Raw genomic sequence first — 16,679 nt, 5'->3', positions numbered from 1 at the left:
TCAATGTGATACAATACATTAATAAAAGAAAGAACAAGAATTATATGATCCTTTCAATAGATGCTGAAAAAGCATTTGACAAAAGTACAGTATTCTTTCTTGATTAAAACTCTTCACAGTGCAGGGCGCCTGGGTGGCTCAGTCATTAAGCGTCTGCCTTCGGCTCAGGTCATGATCTCAGGGTCCTGGGACCCAGTCCCGCATCGGACTCCTTGCTCCATGGGGAGCCTGCTTCTCCCTCTGCCTCTACCTCTCTCTCTCTCTCTCTCTCTCTCTCGCTCTGACTCTCATGAATAAATAAAGCATTAAAAAAAAAAAAACCTCTTCACAGTGCAGGGATAGAGGGAACATTCCTCAATATCATAAAAGCCATCTATGGAAAGTCCACAGCAAATATCATTCTCAATGGGGAAAAACTGACAGCAGTATGGGGGTTTCTCAAGATGTTAAAAATAGAGTTACCCTATGACCCAGCAATTGCACTATTAGGTATTTGCCCCGAAGATACAAATGTAGTGCATCTGCACCCTGATGTTTATAGCAGCAATGTCCACAATAGGCATAGTGTGGAAAGAGGCCAGATGTCCATCGACAGATGAATGGATAAGGAATACAAGGTATATATGCAATGGAACACTATTCAGCCATCAGAAAGGATGAAATCTCACCATTTGCAATTACATGGATGGAACCAGAGGGTCTTTTTTTTTTTTTTTTAAGATTTTTATTTATTTATTTATTTGACACAGAGAGACAGCCAGCTAGAGAGGGAACACAAGCAGGGGGAGTGGGAGAGGGAGAAGCAGGCTTCCCGCGGAGCAGGGAGCCTGACATGGGGCTCGATCCCAGGACCCTGGGACCATGACCTGAGCTGAAGGCAGACGCCTAACAACTGAGCCACCCAGGCAACGCCCCCATAAAAGACTCTTTAACTCTAGGAAACAAATTAAAGGTTGCTGGAGAAGAGGTGGGTGAGGGGATGGGATAACTGGGTGAAGGGTGTTAAGTGGGTGTTATGTAAGACTGATGAATCACTGAACTCTATGAGTGTTATCACTCATAATATATGTTAAATAGTTGTATTTAAATAAAAAAACAGAAACAAATAAAATTACAGTACTCAAGATACTATCTCATTAGAATGATCATAAATAGTTCACTGAAAGAGAATAGTATCCAGATATAGATTCACACATGTATGTAAATACTAAGGAAATGGAATGAGACAAATAAAAATAAAATAAGTTATCAACAAATTATATTGGAACAAGTAGATAATTATATAGAAAAATATCCCAAACCTTATATTGCAACATATATGAAAATCAATTTGAAATATTTCATTGACCTAAAGACAAAAAATCTATAAGGCATCTAGAAATAAAATAACAGGAGAATATTTAATCTGTTTTAAGATAGTAAGAGATGACTTACACAATATGCAAAAAAACTAATCTTAAAAAAAATCAGACTTCCTCAAAATGCAAAACTGTTCATTAAAAAATACTGTGAAAATGAAAAGAAAATTACATACAGAAGAAAGTATTTGTGGTACATCTGTGGTCATTTCTATTGAAAAAATACAAGAAAACTTACAGTTGAAAAATAGAAAAGTAAGTTTAATTCTAAAAAATGAGCAAAACTTGAGCACAAAATCAAGAGAGACATGAATGTTAAGTAAGAAAATAAATGGTAGTCAGTATCTTTTTTCATCAGGAGAATAAAAACTGAAAGAATAATGAGATACCATTCTATACCCTCTAGAATTTTAAAGACTGAAATAATGAAGTATTAGGAAAGATGGGGAACAAATGGGATGTTTATATAATTCTGGAAAGAATGTGAATTCATACAAACTATGGAAAACTCTTTGGAATTTTCTTACAAAGTTAAACATACACTTAATCCACATCCCAGCAACTTCACTCCTAGGTATTTACTGAACAGATATCATATTTTAGTCCAAAACAGACTGCTTATGTATATCCATACCAGCTCTACTGAAACTGCCAAACAAATAACTCAAATGCCCAGCTTTATGACTATCAAGTGATAAAGAAACTGTAGTATAATCATACAGTGGAATACTAATTAGCAATACAAAATAAATCCCTGATTCATCATACAGCAATAAAGATTCTCAAAAAATATTCTCAAAAACATTGTTAATTGGAGAATCCAACCACAGAATAGTACATACAGTGTCATTTCTTTCATATGAAAGCACAAGAAGCAGAACTAATCTCTGCTGATACAAATTTAAAAAGTGATTAACCACTGTGGGCAAAGCACAAGAGAACTCTTTGAGTGGAACAAAATGTACTATGTCTTGAATGGAATGTTGGTTAGGTAAGGTGTACACATTAGTCAAAAATAATTGAACTGTATCTGTACAATTATCTCACTACAGAATTTTACCTCAATAAAAAACATCTATAAAAACGACAACCCCCCATATATATGTAAAGTAGTGCTAATTATAGTAATGGATACATGAAAAATATGGTAAACATATAAACCCACTTTATGCCAACATCAAGTTCCTTGTTTTGAGGTTATGCTTTGATTTGATACAGTAATGTACCCGTGAGGAAAAAAGGGTCAGAGAATATAGGTTCTCTCTGCCATCTTTCCAACTTCCTGTAAGTCTAAATATATTAAAATTAAAAATGAAAAATATAGAGGAAAACTGTTGAAAAATCTAAGATTACATGTGCAAAGCTTTGTAAGTTTATGTATACAACACTTAAATATAAAAATTACTAAGATATACATTAAGGGTTTATAGATTTTGACTCTAAGTCTTAAATTTAAAATTTATATGAAAAAAATGTGGGGGAATCTGTTAATAGCTTTCAGGAGGTAAAACTGTGATCATCAACAAATTAGACTGGTTTAGGAAAAACAACACAACTGTGTTATCAGAATAGGAACTATCATCCAAAAAAGGAATTTGTTGAAAAATCTCTAGCATCTTGAAAAACCATTTGGGATTGCCAATCTAAAGCAGAAAGGTCAGTGCTTAACTTAAAAACAAACAAAAAATATGCCATGCACTCAAAACTGCTACCATTTTCAAAAATTATACATTCATGTCCTCAGGACCTAAACTTTCACTGGGTACCCATATATATCACTTGGTGGATGCCAATGTTCTTTTTTTCTTTTTTTAAATTTTACTTATTTATTTATTTATTTGAAAGAGAGAGAGAGAGGCAGGGAGAGAGGGAACACAGCAGGGAGGAGAGGGAGAAGCAGGCTTCCCGCTGAGCAGGGAGCCCAATGCGGGGCTCGATCCCAGGACCTGGGGATCATGACCTGAGCCGAAGGCAGACGCTTAACGCCTGAGCCACCCAGGTGCCTCAGTCCAATGTTCTTTTATGCGGAATCAAGCAACACAACATTTCTAAAATAGGAGACTACCAAAGGTGTCAAAAAGAAATAATTAAGAATCTTTGTTCTTCTCCTAAGGAACAAACAACAATGCTGAAAACAAAAGTCCAGAAAAAGAAACTACCAAATAAATGTAACAATTTCATTGTTTACATGTAATTCTTTAGAGAATCCACACACACAATAAAACTTAAGTATCAGCATTTCAATCTCTCATTATATAATATATACTTTAAAAAGTGTTATTAAATAATTATTACACATTATAAATCTCTTACCTAGAAAACATTCTTCAAAAAAATTTCGTACGCATCAAGCTTTGGTTTAAATCATTGTTTAATACCTCTACCACATATTTCAATAAGCACAAGACAAAAAAAGCATTGTTTACCACAAAAACAATCACCTGACTAGTTTGAAGTTCCCTTTGGTCCCTGGAATATCTGTAGGAAACTCATCAGGTGTACTACTTCCACATGATCTATAGCATTCTGGGCGAGGACAAGTTGCATCATCAAGTTTATAAATCTGAAAGTTTCAATGAAAAGATCGAAATTGCCATCTGCATATTTGACAATTAATGTAAAATAGTTTCTACTTGCACATCTTATGTACCTTGGCATTAGCATATCCAAGCTTAATTGTAATATTTCTTTCCAGTTCATTTTTGAATCTGACAGTATGAACTCCAGAAATAGCTTTTACAACTGTTGATTTTCCATGAGCAACATGACCAATTGTACCTACAAAAACCAAAAAAATTTATCTGTATGCAGCCAATTACACCAAATATTTTAGTGTAGCTAGAGAAACCAAATATATAACTTAATGTAAATATGCCAATCTACTAGAAATAATGAATTTTTTCCTTCCACATACACTCTCTACACAAAACTTTTGTGAAACAAGACCAAAGAGAAGTTTCCATATACCTGACCAGCTTATGCACAAACACACTCAGTGTGTAACATAAGCTGTTGAGTGTATTACTGATCTGGAAAAAAATAACTGCTTGAAATAAAATCACTAAAAAATAAATAAAATTTTGTATATCTAGAAACTTATCAGTATTTTCAGTGAGGTAATTACGCATGAAAGTATGATACAAAAAAAAAGAATCCTTGAAAATCAGAAAACAATACTTGTTTAATTACAGTAATTTAATATACTTTAGAGTGGTATATTATTTTGTTAGTTTTTTGCAACTATGAGTCTTAATAAGTTTTAGTATTTGTAGAGACCCTACAATATCCAAATTTTACACTCAATCAAGTAACTTTTGTAAATTAGGAAGCTGCCAATTAAGAAAAATATTTACTTAATAATCATTTATATATTGACTTTTAGAAGATCTAAAAATAATCCTATGTTTATTAGCATTTTAGGGCTTCCTTAACCTTTGGTGTATGTAAACTGTATTATAGTGTTATCCTGAGAATATACTGTTTTTTCATGAACCTATGTCTTTTTTTAAATACTTTTCCTTTTTTTTTAAGATTTTATTTATTTGAGCGATAGCGAGAAAGGGAAGAGCACAGAGGGAGAGGGAAAAGGACACTCCTCTGAGTAGAGAGCCAGACGTGGGGCTGGATCCCAGGACCCTGAGATCATGTACGGAAGGGCAGAAGCTTACCCAACTGACCCACCCAGGTGTCCCCATCTATGCCTTTTCATAGCACTTCCTCCTTAAGTCAGGAATGAAGATAATTCACTGTGTTGTGAAAGAACTCTACCAGGTTTGTTCGAGGCTTAAATCCATTCCCCATATATGAATCCTTCCGTAATTCAGTTACTTGTACAAGAGATTAAAAAGCATTATCAGACAGCGGCCACCTCAGGACTTAAATTGAATACTATATGCAATTACTTTGCTTACCTATGTTAATTGTGGCTTGTCTGCTGATAACTTCCTGTGAGAGTGGGGTCAACTTGGTAACATCCTGTAATGAAACATTTCACTCATTTTTTTAAAAGATTTTATACTTATTTGACAGAGAGATAGAAAGCACAAGTAGGGAGAGTAGCAGGCAGCGGGAAAGGGCGAAGCAGGCTTCCCGCCGAGCAGGGAGCCCGATGCCGGGCTCGATCCCACGACCCTGGGATCATGACCTGAGCTGAAGGCAGACGCTTAACGACTGAGCCACCCAGGCGCACCTGCAATGAAACATTTTAAACTACGTCCCGTGATACAAACCACGACTCTGATTTAGCTTTTTTTTTTTTTAAGACAGAGAGAGAGGCAGAGGGAGAAGCAGGCTCCCAAGGGATCCCGACGCGGGACTGGATCCCAGGACCCAGGGATCGTGACCTGAGCCGAAGGCAAGACGCTTAACCATCTGAGACACCCAGGCGCCCTGATTTCGCTTTTTATTCATAGAGTTCGCCACCATCAATTCAAGTCCCTACTGCTTACAGAAAAAAAAAGCACCTTTACTGTAAAAACTGTCTTTACTCCAGAAACAGAATGACAAATCTAATAAATACTAAAAGCGTTTATGCTGAAAAGAGAGAATGCGACCTGCACTGTAGAAATGAAAAGGGAAAGCCCCAAATTTTAGGACTCAGAGTATAAACGGTCCTTCCCCAGACCTATAAAGGTGCAAACTTTAATGTGTTTAATAATGTTTTTCTCAGACCTTCATATAAAAATTTTAGTAAAATTTAACAGCACGATTTTTCAGGATAATCCTTAAAGGTCTTCAGTTGCCCACGATCTCACACCAGCACGCTGACCTCGAAGACTAGTGGAACTGAAGACTGCAGCCCAAGCTGCCTACGTCTGACTGCAGCGTTTTCCTCCTAAACCATGGCCCTCACAATTCAACACTGTCTCGTCTGATTGACTGTTGGTAAGGTGGGTTATCTTGACTCCTGACCTCACTCCACATCCTGGCAGAACGAAACCTTACCAATGCGGCGAGATCCTGGCGAGAAAGATGCGGTTGCCCCAGAGTCACTCCACCCTCGCCACCCGCCATCTTACTTCGAGGGGAAGGAAATCACCCCGACACTTGTCGGACCGAACGCAGGTCCCCTTGTGCCGGAGAAGCAGAGACCGAAAGACCGACCAGGGCCCACGCCTGACATAGTAGGATGGCCGGTGCAGTAGGGGCCTCGCTGCTTGGACTTCTTTCCCTCTACGTTTACATACCCTTTGCCGGCATACTGACTAAAAAATAAGAGCAAAGTTTCGGGGTCTGTCCGTCGCAGATATGAAGGCTATTTGTTCAGGCAACGCTGAAGGCAACCCCACAAAGTCCGGCCTACCTCGTCACTCCCGCTAGTTGAGTGATGCAATTGACGCGGACGCAGCCGTTTTCGCTTCCTATCTGGGAGGCCAGGAACCTGGGATTCTATTTTGGGGTATGATCGTGAACAGGAAGTTTCTTTCCTAATCCGTAATTTAGAAAGGTGAGATGGGTTCAGGCCTGCCTTCCTCCATCTGGGTGCTTGGCCAGAAGAGTGCCGCGCAGAGCTGGTAACGCCCAACGAGCTGCTCCTACTTTGGCGTGTGGCAGTAGGGCGACGTGTAGGAAGTTTAAGTGAAGGCCTCAGGGACCCAGGGATGGCAAAACCAAAGTTCCTAGTTTCTTTTCAGATTTCTAGGTAAATGTTCATGACACCCTATCACTGCATTCAATGCATTTAGCATAAGTATCATGGAGAGCCCGAATGTTTGTAAAAAGATTCAAGAAAGTCACTTTTTTGGTGGGTATTACCAATGACGATATATATTTTTTAAATTTAGCTCTACTTAATTCATTGCATTTTTAAGACGTGAAAATAATTGGAAAGGTGCTTTCCCTGGACGTCCAAGTTGTGATTGATATTAGTATTCCAGCATTTTTGCACCCTTTCGTACAAAAAAAAATACTTGGAGGAGGCTAGAATTGACTTACCTAGGGCTCTTCACTGTTCTCTTTAAGCAGAGGTCCCAAGATTATTAGGTGATCGCTGCTTTTTAAGAATTTAATTTTAGGGCGCCTGGGTGGCTCAATTGATTAAACGACTGCCTTTGGCTCAGGTCATGATCCTGGAGTCCCGGGATCAAGTCCCACATCGGGCTCCCTGCTCAGCGGAGAGTCTGCTGCTCCCTCCCACCCTCCCCCCTCTCATGCTCTCTATCTCTCGTTCTCGCTCTCTCAAATAAATAAATAAAATATTAAAAAAAAAGAATTTAATTTTAGAACTGTCATGCAATCAAAGCAGATCCTGCTTCTTGCTGAGTTATAGACAGACTACATCAGGTGAAGTTGCCCGGACAGTCACCTTTGCCTCCCTGAACGAGGGTAAGCAAACTTCTTTTATTAGGCCATTAGATGGATATTCAGAGAGATTTAACATTATCATTGTTCTTGGAAGTTGAACAATCTTTTTAGGATTTCTGAAAGAAAGTTCTTTTTGAGCCCAACTTAGGACAGCTGCCCAGGAAACTCCATAAAGAAGAAAATGCTCTTGAGAAGGAACATTTTCGGGCGCCTGGGTGGCTCAGTTGGTTAAGCGACTGCCTTCGGCTCAGGTCATGATCTTGGAGTCCGGGGACAGAGTCCCACATCAGGCTCCCTGCTCAGCAGGGAGTCTGCTTCTCCCTTTGACCCTCTTCCCTCTCGTGCTCTCTATCTCTCATTCTCCCTCTCAAATAAATAAATAAATAAAATCTTAAGAAAAAAAAAGAGAAGGAAGCTTTTCTGTAAGGTTACATACACTTTATACATAAAAATGTAAAAGTTGTTAGGCAAAGAAAATTCCAGATAGTTTCAGACCTTAAGTTAGTAGTATATGCATCACTGTATGACATTAGTCTTAAGTAAACCAGGTTGGTTTCCTTTTTCATATCTTTGTGTTCAGAATGGTCTTTTTTGCTTATTTCCTTTAATGAAGCAGGTGCACAGTGGTGCTCAGAGCAGAAATAGAGCCCAGGCTTTGAGGTTTTGCGGAGCTATTCTAACTTTGGTAAATGTTACAGTATACCTTTCCTTGGATCCCAGGAGCAGGGTTCACAAATGTTGAAAGTTGGAAATTTCCTTTATTTTTATCATTTCCCCTTTGATCAATAAAATTTCCTCAAAAAGCATTGGTAATCAATTTTATGTTTTATGTCCCTTAGTGCTAGGGTGACTGGCTTGTCTGCCCTGTGTCCATCAAGTCCTTGTTGTATATTTATTATTATTTTTATTTATTTATTTATTTTACATAAAGCTCATTGATGGGGATCTTACTGGAATGTAAATGGTGGGAAGCTTAAAAATGATATATGTTGGGCATGTGGGTGGCTCAGTTGGTTAAGCGACTGCCTTTGGCTCAGATTATGATCCTGGAGTCCTGGGATTGAGTCCCACATCGGGCTCCCTGCTCGGCGGGGAGTCTGCTTCTCCCTCTGACCCTCCCCCCTCTTGTGTTACCTCTCTCACTGTGTTTCTCTCTCTCAAGTAAATAAAATCTTTAAAAAAAATGATACATGTTTTCTATTAAGTCTAACTGAGAAGCAAAAATAGTACATGTACTTGGTTTAGATTGTATAGTTTTACATTTGATGTAACAGATATATGGACAGTAAAATTACAATAAATACAATTTGAAAGAATGTGATGTTAGAATAGACTTAGAGAAAAATCCAAAAAATCTTTTATATTCATCTTGATAAAAGGGTAAACATTCACGATTATTCATGAGGTAAGATGGAGCTTGCATATTGAGTAAACACATACATAACATACCTTTCATGTTTATCTTAGGATGGAGTCTTAATATAAAAATGAGGCTAAATTCAGCCCCTGTCTTCAGGAGGTTATTTTAGGGTAAGGAGAGGGCTATGGGTATGCTCTGAAGGCTGCTTTTAAGTTGGGTGGGGTCTTGGACTTGTTATCTGTTGTGTATACGTCTTTGCTAGTTCATAGGCTGGAACCACATCCACTGATCTTGAGTCCAGGCTTCTGCAGAGACAGCTAGTGGGTTTGTTAGTGAGATGTGAAAAGACACAATAGCTGATAGGGGGAAATGGTTCTTTGAAAAATAAGCTTTAAACTTTCTGGTAGTTTCTGATGGGATGTGGAGCAAACAGTTAAAGAATTTTTGAGATGTTTTTGGTGCAAAAAGGTGTTTTTATTAAAGCATGGGGTTAGGACCCATGGGCAGAAAGAGCTGCACTGGGATTATGATGAGTGATTTAATTAGTGGGGAGTTAATAAGGATAGCGTTAAGTCCCTGAGGAATTTGGAAGCAAGGTTTCCTAAGACTTTGAGGGGCTAGCTGCTGTTAAGATAAAAACAGTAAAACAGGGCGCCTGGGTGGCTCAGTTGGTTAAGCGACTGCCTTCTGCTCAGGTCATGATCCTGGAGTCCCGGGATCGAGTCCCACATCGGGCTCCCTGCTCAGCAGGGAGTCTGCTTCTCCCTCTGACCCTCTTCCCTCTCGTGCTTTCTATCTCTCATTCTCTCTCTCTCTCAAATAAATAAATAAAATCTTAAAAAAAAAACAAAACAGTAAAACATTAGTCATTAAGATCCTTCAGGAGTATATCAGTGGGCTGTATGTTTGAAAGATGATTGCTAACATATATCATGGGTGAAGGGGTAGAGATAAAGAGTTTCTAAGAGGATTGTCATGTGTTAAGGAAGACTTACAGGATCCTGGAGATCTGGCTATTACCAAGCTTTGCCTCTAGCAAAGCATTAACTTTAAGGACTTTGTGAGCTCCTTGAGGAGGGTCATACTTCTCTGTCTCAAGTATTTACCAATGGGCTGCAAGTTGTAAGGAAATACAATTTTATCTACATTTCTCTGCCTTTGTTCTCCTTATCAGTTTCAACCTCATTAACCTTAGGGGCACAGTTCTAATTCTCCCCTGAGTTATGATCATCCTAATCTTGAGGAACTGGGATGATTACTACTTTGGCTACTTCCTGTTGAATTGGGGCACAGTTTTGGAGTTTGACTGTTCTCTCTTGACCTTATGTAAGTGGTTCCATATCTTGTGAACCAAGCTTAGTGTGGTTTAGTTAAAACATAGTCTCATTTTAGGAGGTGGTCCTGCAGGCAGGCTTTCTAAGTTAGGCCTGTGTTGTGTAAGCAACCAGGTAATTAATATGGATGGACACAGCAGAAACAAAAGAAAAACACAGGTTAATGGTTGGAACAAATTATAAACCCATTGTGTGAATCCTGAGTGCTGCCAGCAAGATTACTGGTTGTCAGGCTCCAAGCATCCTCAGATGGAGTGGGAGCAGGCAGCCGCAATGTGATGGGTTTTTCTGGTTTGTAGTCATTTCTCTGGTAATCCCTTTAAGTGGCCCATAGAGCAAGAGGCCTGAAGATTCTTTATACATGAGCTATTGTGGCAGTTTCTCTGAAGTTTACTTCATGTTGTCCAGCTTTACTCTGCAGGGCTTCTGAAAAAAAGGCATTTTTAGTCCTTAATGATCCCATGTCAAGAGAATGGGAGCAAATTGGAAACCTTAGTTTGGAGAATTGCAGCCAGGTATTTGAGGAAACCAGAAGAATTCAGGATCCAGACCAATTTTTTTTTTTTTTTTTTTTTTCCTACTTGATTTTTTTTATTGTTATGTTAATCACCATATATTACATCATTAGTTTTTGGTGCAGTGTTCCATGATTCATTGTTTGTTCATAACACCCAGTGCTCCATGCAGAACGTGCCCTCCTCAATGCCCATCACCAGGCTAACCCATCCCCCTACCCCCCTCCCCTCTAGAACCCTCAGTTTGTTTTTCAGAGTCCATCATCTCTCATGGTTCCTCTCCCCCTCTGACATACTCCCCTTTTCTTCCTCTCCTGTTATCTTCTTCTTTTTCTTTTTTCTCAAAATATGTTGCATTATTTGTTTCAGAAGTACAGATCTGTGATTCAACAGTCTTGCACAATTCACAGCGCTCACCATAGCACATACCCTCCCCAATGTCTATCACCCAGCCACCCCATCCCTCCCACCCCCAACCACTCCAGTAACACTCAGTTTCTTTCCTGAGATTAAGAATTCCTCATATCAGTGAGGTCATGTGATACATGTCTTTCTCTGATTGACTTATTTCACTCAGCATAACACCCTCCAGTTCCATCCACGTCGTTGCAAATGGCAAGATCTCATTCCTTTTGATGGCTGCATAATATTCCATTGTGTATATAAACCACATCTTCTTTATCCATTCGTCTGTCGATGGGCATCTTGGCTCTTTCCACAGTTTGGCTATGGTGGACATTGCTGCTATAAACATTGGGGTACACGTACCCCTTCGGGTCCCTACATTTGTATCTTTGTGGTAAATACCCAGTAGTGCAATTGCTGGATCGAACGGTAGCTCTAATTTCAACTGTTTGAGGAACCTCCATACTGTTTTCCAGAGGGGTTGCACCAGCTTGCATTCCCACCAACAGTGTAGGAGGGTTCCCCTTTCTCCACATCCCCGCCAACATCTGTCGTTCCCTGACTTGTTAATTTTAGCCATTCTGACGGGTGTGAGGTGGTATCTCATTGAGGTTTTGATTTGGATTTCCCTGATGCCAAGCGATGTTGAGCACTTTTTCATGTGCCTGTTGGCCATTTGGATGTCTTCTTTGGAGAAATGTCTGTTCATGTCTTCTGCCCATTTCTTGATTGGATTATTTGTTCTTTGGGTGTTGAGTTTGATAAGTTCTTTATAGATTTTGGATACTAGCCCTTTATCTGATATGTCATTTGCAAATATTTTCTCCCATTCTGTCAGTTGTCTTTTGGTTTTGTGGACTGTTTCTTTTGCTGTGCAGAAGCTTTTTATCTTGATGAAATCCCAATAGTTCATTTTTGCCCTGGCTTCCCGTGCCTTTGGCGATGTTTCTAGGAAGAAGTTGCTGCGGCTAAGGTCGAAAAGGTTGCTACCTGTGTTCTCCTTTAGGATTTGGATGGACTCCTGTCTCACGTTTAGGTCTTTCAACCATTTGGAGTCTATTTTTGTGTGTGGTGTAAGGAAATGGTCCAGTTTCATTCTTCTGCATGTGGCTGTCCAATTTTCCCAACACCATTTGTTGAAGAGACTGTCTTTTTGCCATTGGACATTCTTTCCTGCTTTGTCAAAAATAAGTTGACCATAGAGTTGAGGGTCCATTTCTGGGCTCTCAATTCTGTTCCATTGATCTATGTGTCTGTTTTTGTGCCAGTACCATACTGTCTTGATGATGACAGCTTTGTAATAGAGCTGGAAGTCCGGAATTGTGATGCCGCCAGCTTTGCTTTTCTTTTTCAGTATTCCTCTGGCTATTCTGGGTCTCTTCTGGTTCCATACAAATTTTAGGATTATTTGTTCCATTTCTTTGAAAAAAGTGGATGGTATTTTGATGGGGATTGCATTGAATGTGTAGATTGCTCTAGGTAACATTGACATCTTCACAATGTTGATTCTCCCAATCCATGAGCATGGAACGTTTTTCCATTTCTTTGTGTCTTCTTCAATTTCTTTCCTGAGTATTTTATAGTTTTCTGAGTACAGATCCTTTGCCTCTTTGGTTAGATTTATTCCTAGGTATCAGAACTCCCCGAAACCTCGCGGACGGTGGACCTGCAAGTCACCCCGAGCCAGCTGGATCCAGACCAATTTTATTGGCAAATAAGAAACAAAGGTAATTCATCAGAACTAGGATCTAACATTTATAAAGGTGTGTAATTGAAACTTTTTTTTTTTTTAAGCATGAACTTTATTCTCTCTCCAAAAAGCTAGGAGTGTCACAGCCAGTCCTTAGCCCTGAGACTTAGGCCTGTGGGGTTGGGGCTGAATGCAGCAGTCTGTGTGTTCATGCCCTAGTGTTGGTGGATATATGTGTGTGGCCAACACAGGGCCAGCTGGCTTAGCTGCCTTGTGTTCCATAGCAATGTGGCCAGTATTCCAGCAATGTACTGGACAGCTGGCTTTCCTAGGGAGGGATGGTGGGAATATGTTGGAGGGTCCCCAGTGCAGGTGCCCTTGCACTGGCTCCCACTGAGCACAGGGTGGCTGGCATTGGGAGTTTCAAGAGGAGCACCAGGGCTATAGCCAGGCATGTTAAGCTTTGGAGTCTGGCTCCTGAGCCCTGTTGGGGTCTCTAGGCCTCAGGTTCTAGGGAGAAGACTGGGTTACTGTAATTGGGGTGGCTCTTTGAGTTTGGTCATCTTGACAGCCTCTTCATTGGAGGGTGGCACTTTGGGATATACAGGCTGTAGGTAGCAAGAGGTGTTGGAGTCATAGTCCAGGTCCCTAATGCGTAGGGGCAGCATATGTCCAGTAGGTACTGCATGGAACTACAGGAAGCTACAGTGCTGTGCATGGTGCTGTTATTGTCCATACAGCTGACTATCGGGTAGCAAGGCTGAGGTGCTGGTGACAGGTGTGGCTGGGTGTGTATCCACTTCTGGAGACAGCAGAATTAGACATAGCTGGCTGTGGTCCTGCACAGGAGTAGCAGGACAGCCAGTAAGATTAGCCCCTTACACAACATGCTGTTCCAGCAGTCCTGGGATGGGCACAGATCTGAGCAGTTGCAGCTGCTATCAGAGAAGCCAACTGCAATGATTGCAGCAATGGCAGAAGTGGTTTGTGGGTATTTCCTTCCTCTGTGTGTATTAGGGAGACAGAAAATTGATTTCTTTCTAAAATCATTTTCATTTCTGGTGCACCTGGGTGGTTCATTCGGCTGAGCATCTGACTATTGATTTCGGACTCAGGTTGTGATCTCATGGTTGTCTCAGGCTTGATTGATCTCAGCACCTGTCTCAGGCTCTGTGCTCAGCGGAGAGTATGCTTCCTCCTCCCTCTGCCTCTGCCCCTTTCCCTCACAAGTGCTGTCTTTCTCCCACAAATCAATCATCAGTCTTTTAAAAATAAATAAAATCATCCTCATTTCTGTCAAAGATACCCAAATTAAGACTAATTTGTAAAACAACCCAAGTTTTAACAAACTTGCCCTAATTGTTTATATAAATGCAACAGGAATAGTGATTGATCGTACAAGCTTTCTCAACATGCTTTGCTGGAACTTTTAATAAGTAATCTTAGATTGAACTTTTAATAGCCTCTCAGAAGGCCAGAAGCCAAGCCAAATACTTGTCATCAGAGTTGCCAGTAATACCTGTAAATTTGGATGAATTTCTTTCTTCTCAAGGTCCCCAAAATATCCTGAGGTTCCTGCACCTGCCAGGAAGTGACATTCTTTACTCACCTGGTGAGGCTGCTGTGAACTCTGTAAGCAAGATATCAGGTCAACAGTTCCAAGGGGCTTTATTGTCTCTATAAATTCAACTTCCTTAAAGCTGTCTGGTCATATCTGAGTCTATGCATGTCCCTTAAATAAGGCACTCCAGTGAAAGCCCTGGTAATATGACCACTGTTCCCAATGGTGTCCTGTTACAAGGAGAACAGATTCTTATTGAACTTATGCCCATAACTATGATTGCCTTGAAAGATTACTCACTGAAAGTTTCTGAATTCTGGAGAATTCAAATAAGGAGAAAACATAAATATTTCAAATTGTTTACAAAGGAATATTTTATCAAATTTCTGAAAGTGTTAGCTTCTTAAGAAAAAAGATTTCCTTAAATCTGAAGAGAAGCATCACCTGGGTGGCTCAGTTGGTTAAGCAGCCTACTCTTGATTTCTGCTCAAGTCATTATCTCAGAGTCTTGAGTTCTGGCACTGCCCTCAGCGGGGATTCTGTTTCTCTCCCTTTTTCTCTCTGCCTGTCCCTCATCCCACTCCCTCACTCTTTCTCTAAAATAAATAAGCCTTTAAAAATATTTTATTTATTTATTTCACAGTGAGATAGAGCACAACTGGGGTAGGGGGTGGGGTGGGGAAGAGGCAGGCAGAGGGAGAAGCAGGCTCCCCACTGAGCAAGGAGACTGATATGAGAGACTTGATCCCAGGACCATAAGCAGATGCTTAACCGACTGAACTACCCAGGTGTCCCAATAAGTAAATAAATCTTAAAAATCTCTGAAAGAGCAATCACCCATGTTTTAAACATGAGTCATAAAACCTATAATCATTGTTTTCAATCCATTTAGTCCCATGTAATTAATTCTTGTTCTGTTTGAGTACAGTTTTTCCAGTAGTTCCAGAAATTCTTACCAAGTTTAGTTTTATGATCTTAAAGATAATTGAAAATCTGTTGTGTATACAAAATGATCAAATCTTTTAGAATCTCTAAAAGTAAGAATGAGAATTTTATTCAAGCCCAAGTTAGGAAAGCTGCCCAGGAAATTCACAGGGAACAAAGCTCCAGAGAATGAATAGTTTTTATAGGGTTATATACTTTTACATCTTGTGAAAGCTCAAAAAAAATATAGATTAGCATATAGGCAGGGATCTTCAGTTTTGTTATAAAGGAATGCAGGCAATAGGAGTACTAACAGATACAAGGAAAAGATGGTTTTTCTTTAAGCTACTTATTCACATTGTACAAAGCAGGTGTACAATGCATCTGTGGTGGGCCAAAATCAGGGTCTTGGTTTGAATAAAGTTTATGTACAGTCATGTTAACTTAGAAGGAAATCTAAAATGGTTCCCCTTGTATATCAGAACTATAGAGAGGTTCTTTGTTGTTGTTGTTGTTGTTTTCTTCAGCAGTAAACCAATTGTGAACTGTCATATCAGAATTCTTAGGATTGTCAAATATATGCATATATTTAATAATTTGTGGAAACATGTCTTTTCATAGTACAAATTTCAATAAGGTATAAAACACATTTGCTAGCACACCCAAATTTATCTTTAGTTTCTATATAATAAGACAAAGACAACCTATGTTTAGTAATTAAGTAAATGGTTCAGTATTTTATCTTACTTGGAAAAGATTTAGATATCCAATGAACTTAAACCAGGTGAGATCTTAACTTAATAAAGCTTCAAGGTTTCAGGTTAACAAAGATTTTGGAAGCTATTTAAAAGTAACCTTTCATTCTCTTTGCTCTTAACTATTACTCATGAATGACACGTACAAAATCAGTCATTATTTTTCAGTGATCTTTTTTCACAAATCCTGAGCTCAGAGGTAACCTGAGCTTATTTGACCTGTACTAAACCTTGGTAGAATAAGTTTTATAGTTAATGCTGATAACACTAAGGACATGTCTAATTAATTAAACCAACAACCTTGAATTTTAATTTATCAAAGATTATCTCAGTTCACATGAACATGAAAAATATTTGGGCCAGTTCTTATTTTTCTTAGTTTTAGCATGTCCATTTTTTTTATAAGTGCTTGCCTTTAAACCAAATAAACAGAACTCCTTTACAAATTAATTTTAGCAATATCACCCAGAGGTA

General features: G+C 39.3%; 2 protein-coding genes across 2 annotated transcripts in view; one reads left to right on the top strand and one right to left on the bottom strand.

The window, feature by feature from the left end:
- The window catches only part of LOC118356642 (eukaryotic translation initiation factor 2 subunit 3, X-linked-like), a 32,480-nt gene extending 26,076 nt beyond the window's left edge, over positions 1–6,404 (bottom strand). The window contains exons 1-4 of the mRNA XM_035725941.1: positions 6,303–6,404; positions 5,270–5,333; positions 4,009–4,136; positions 3,800–3,921 (exon numbers count right to left, since the gene is read on the bottom strand). Of these exons, the coding sequence (XP_035581834.1) occupies positions 3,800–3,921; positions 4,009–4,136; positions 5,270–5,333; positions 6,303–6,371 (383 nt within the window). The 5' untranslated portion in view covers positions 6,372–6,404. The remainder of the gene's footprint in view (positions 1–3,799; positions 3,922–4,008; positions 4,137–5,269; positions 5,334–6,302) is intronic.
- A 291-nt stretch (positions 6,405–6,695) lies between these two features.
- Positions 6,696–16,679, top strand: part of LOC118356634 (protein WWC3-like) — a 236,317-nt gene continuing 226,333 nt past the window's right edge. The window contains exon 1 of the mRNA XM_035725934.1: positions 6,696–6,804. The gene's annotated coding sequence lies outside the window, so the exon portion shown is untranslated. The remainder of the gene's footprint in view (positions 6,805–16,679) is intronic.

The sequence above is a fragment of the Zalophus californianus genome, chromosome Y, assembly GCF_009762305.2.
Source record: "Zalophus californianus isolate mZalCal1 chromosome Y, mZalCal1.pri.v2, whole genome shotgun sequence".
NCBI lineage: Eukaryota > Metazoa > Chordata > Mammalia > Carnivora > Otariidae > Zalophus > Zalophus californianus.
Note: the sequence above shows the minus strand (reverse complement) of the source record. Positions and strands in the feature narration are given on the sequence as shown.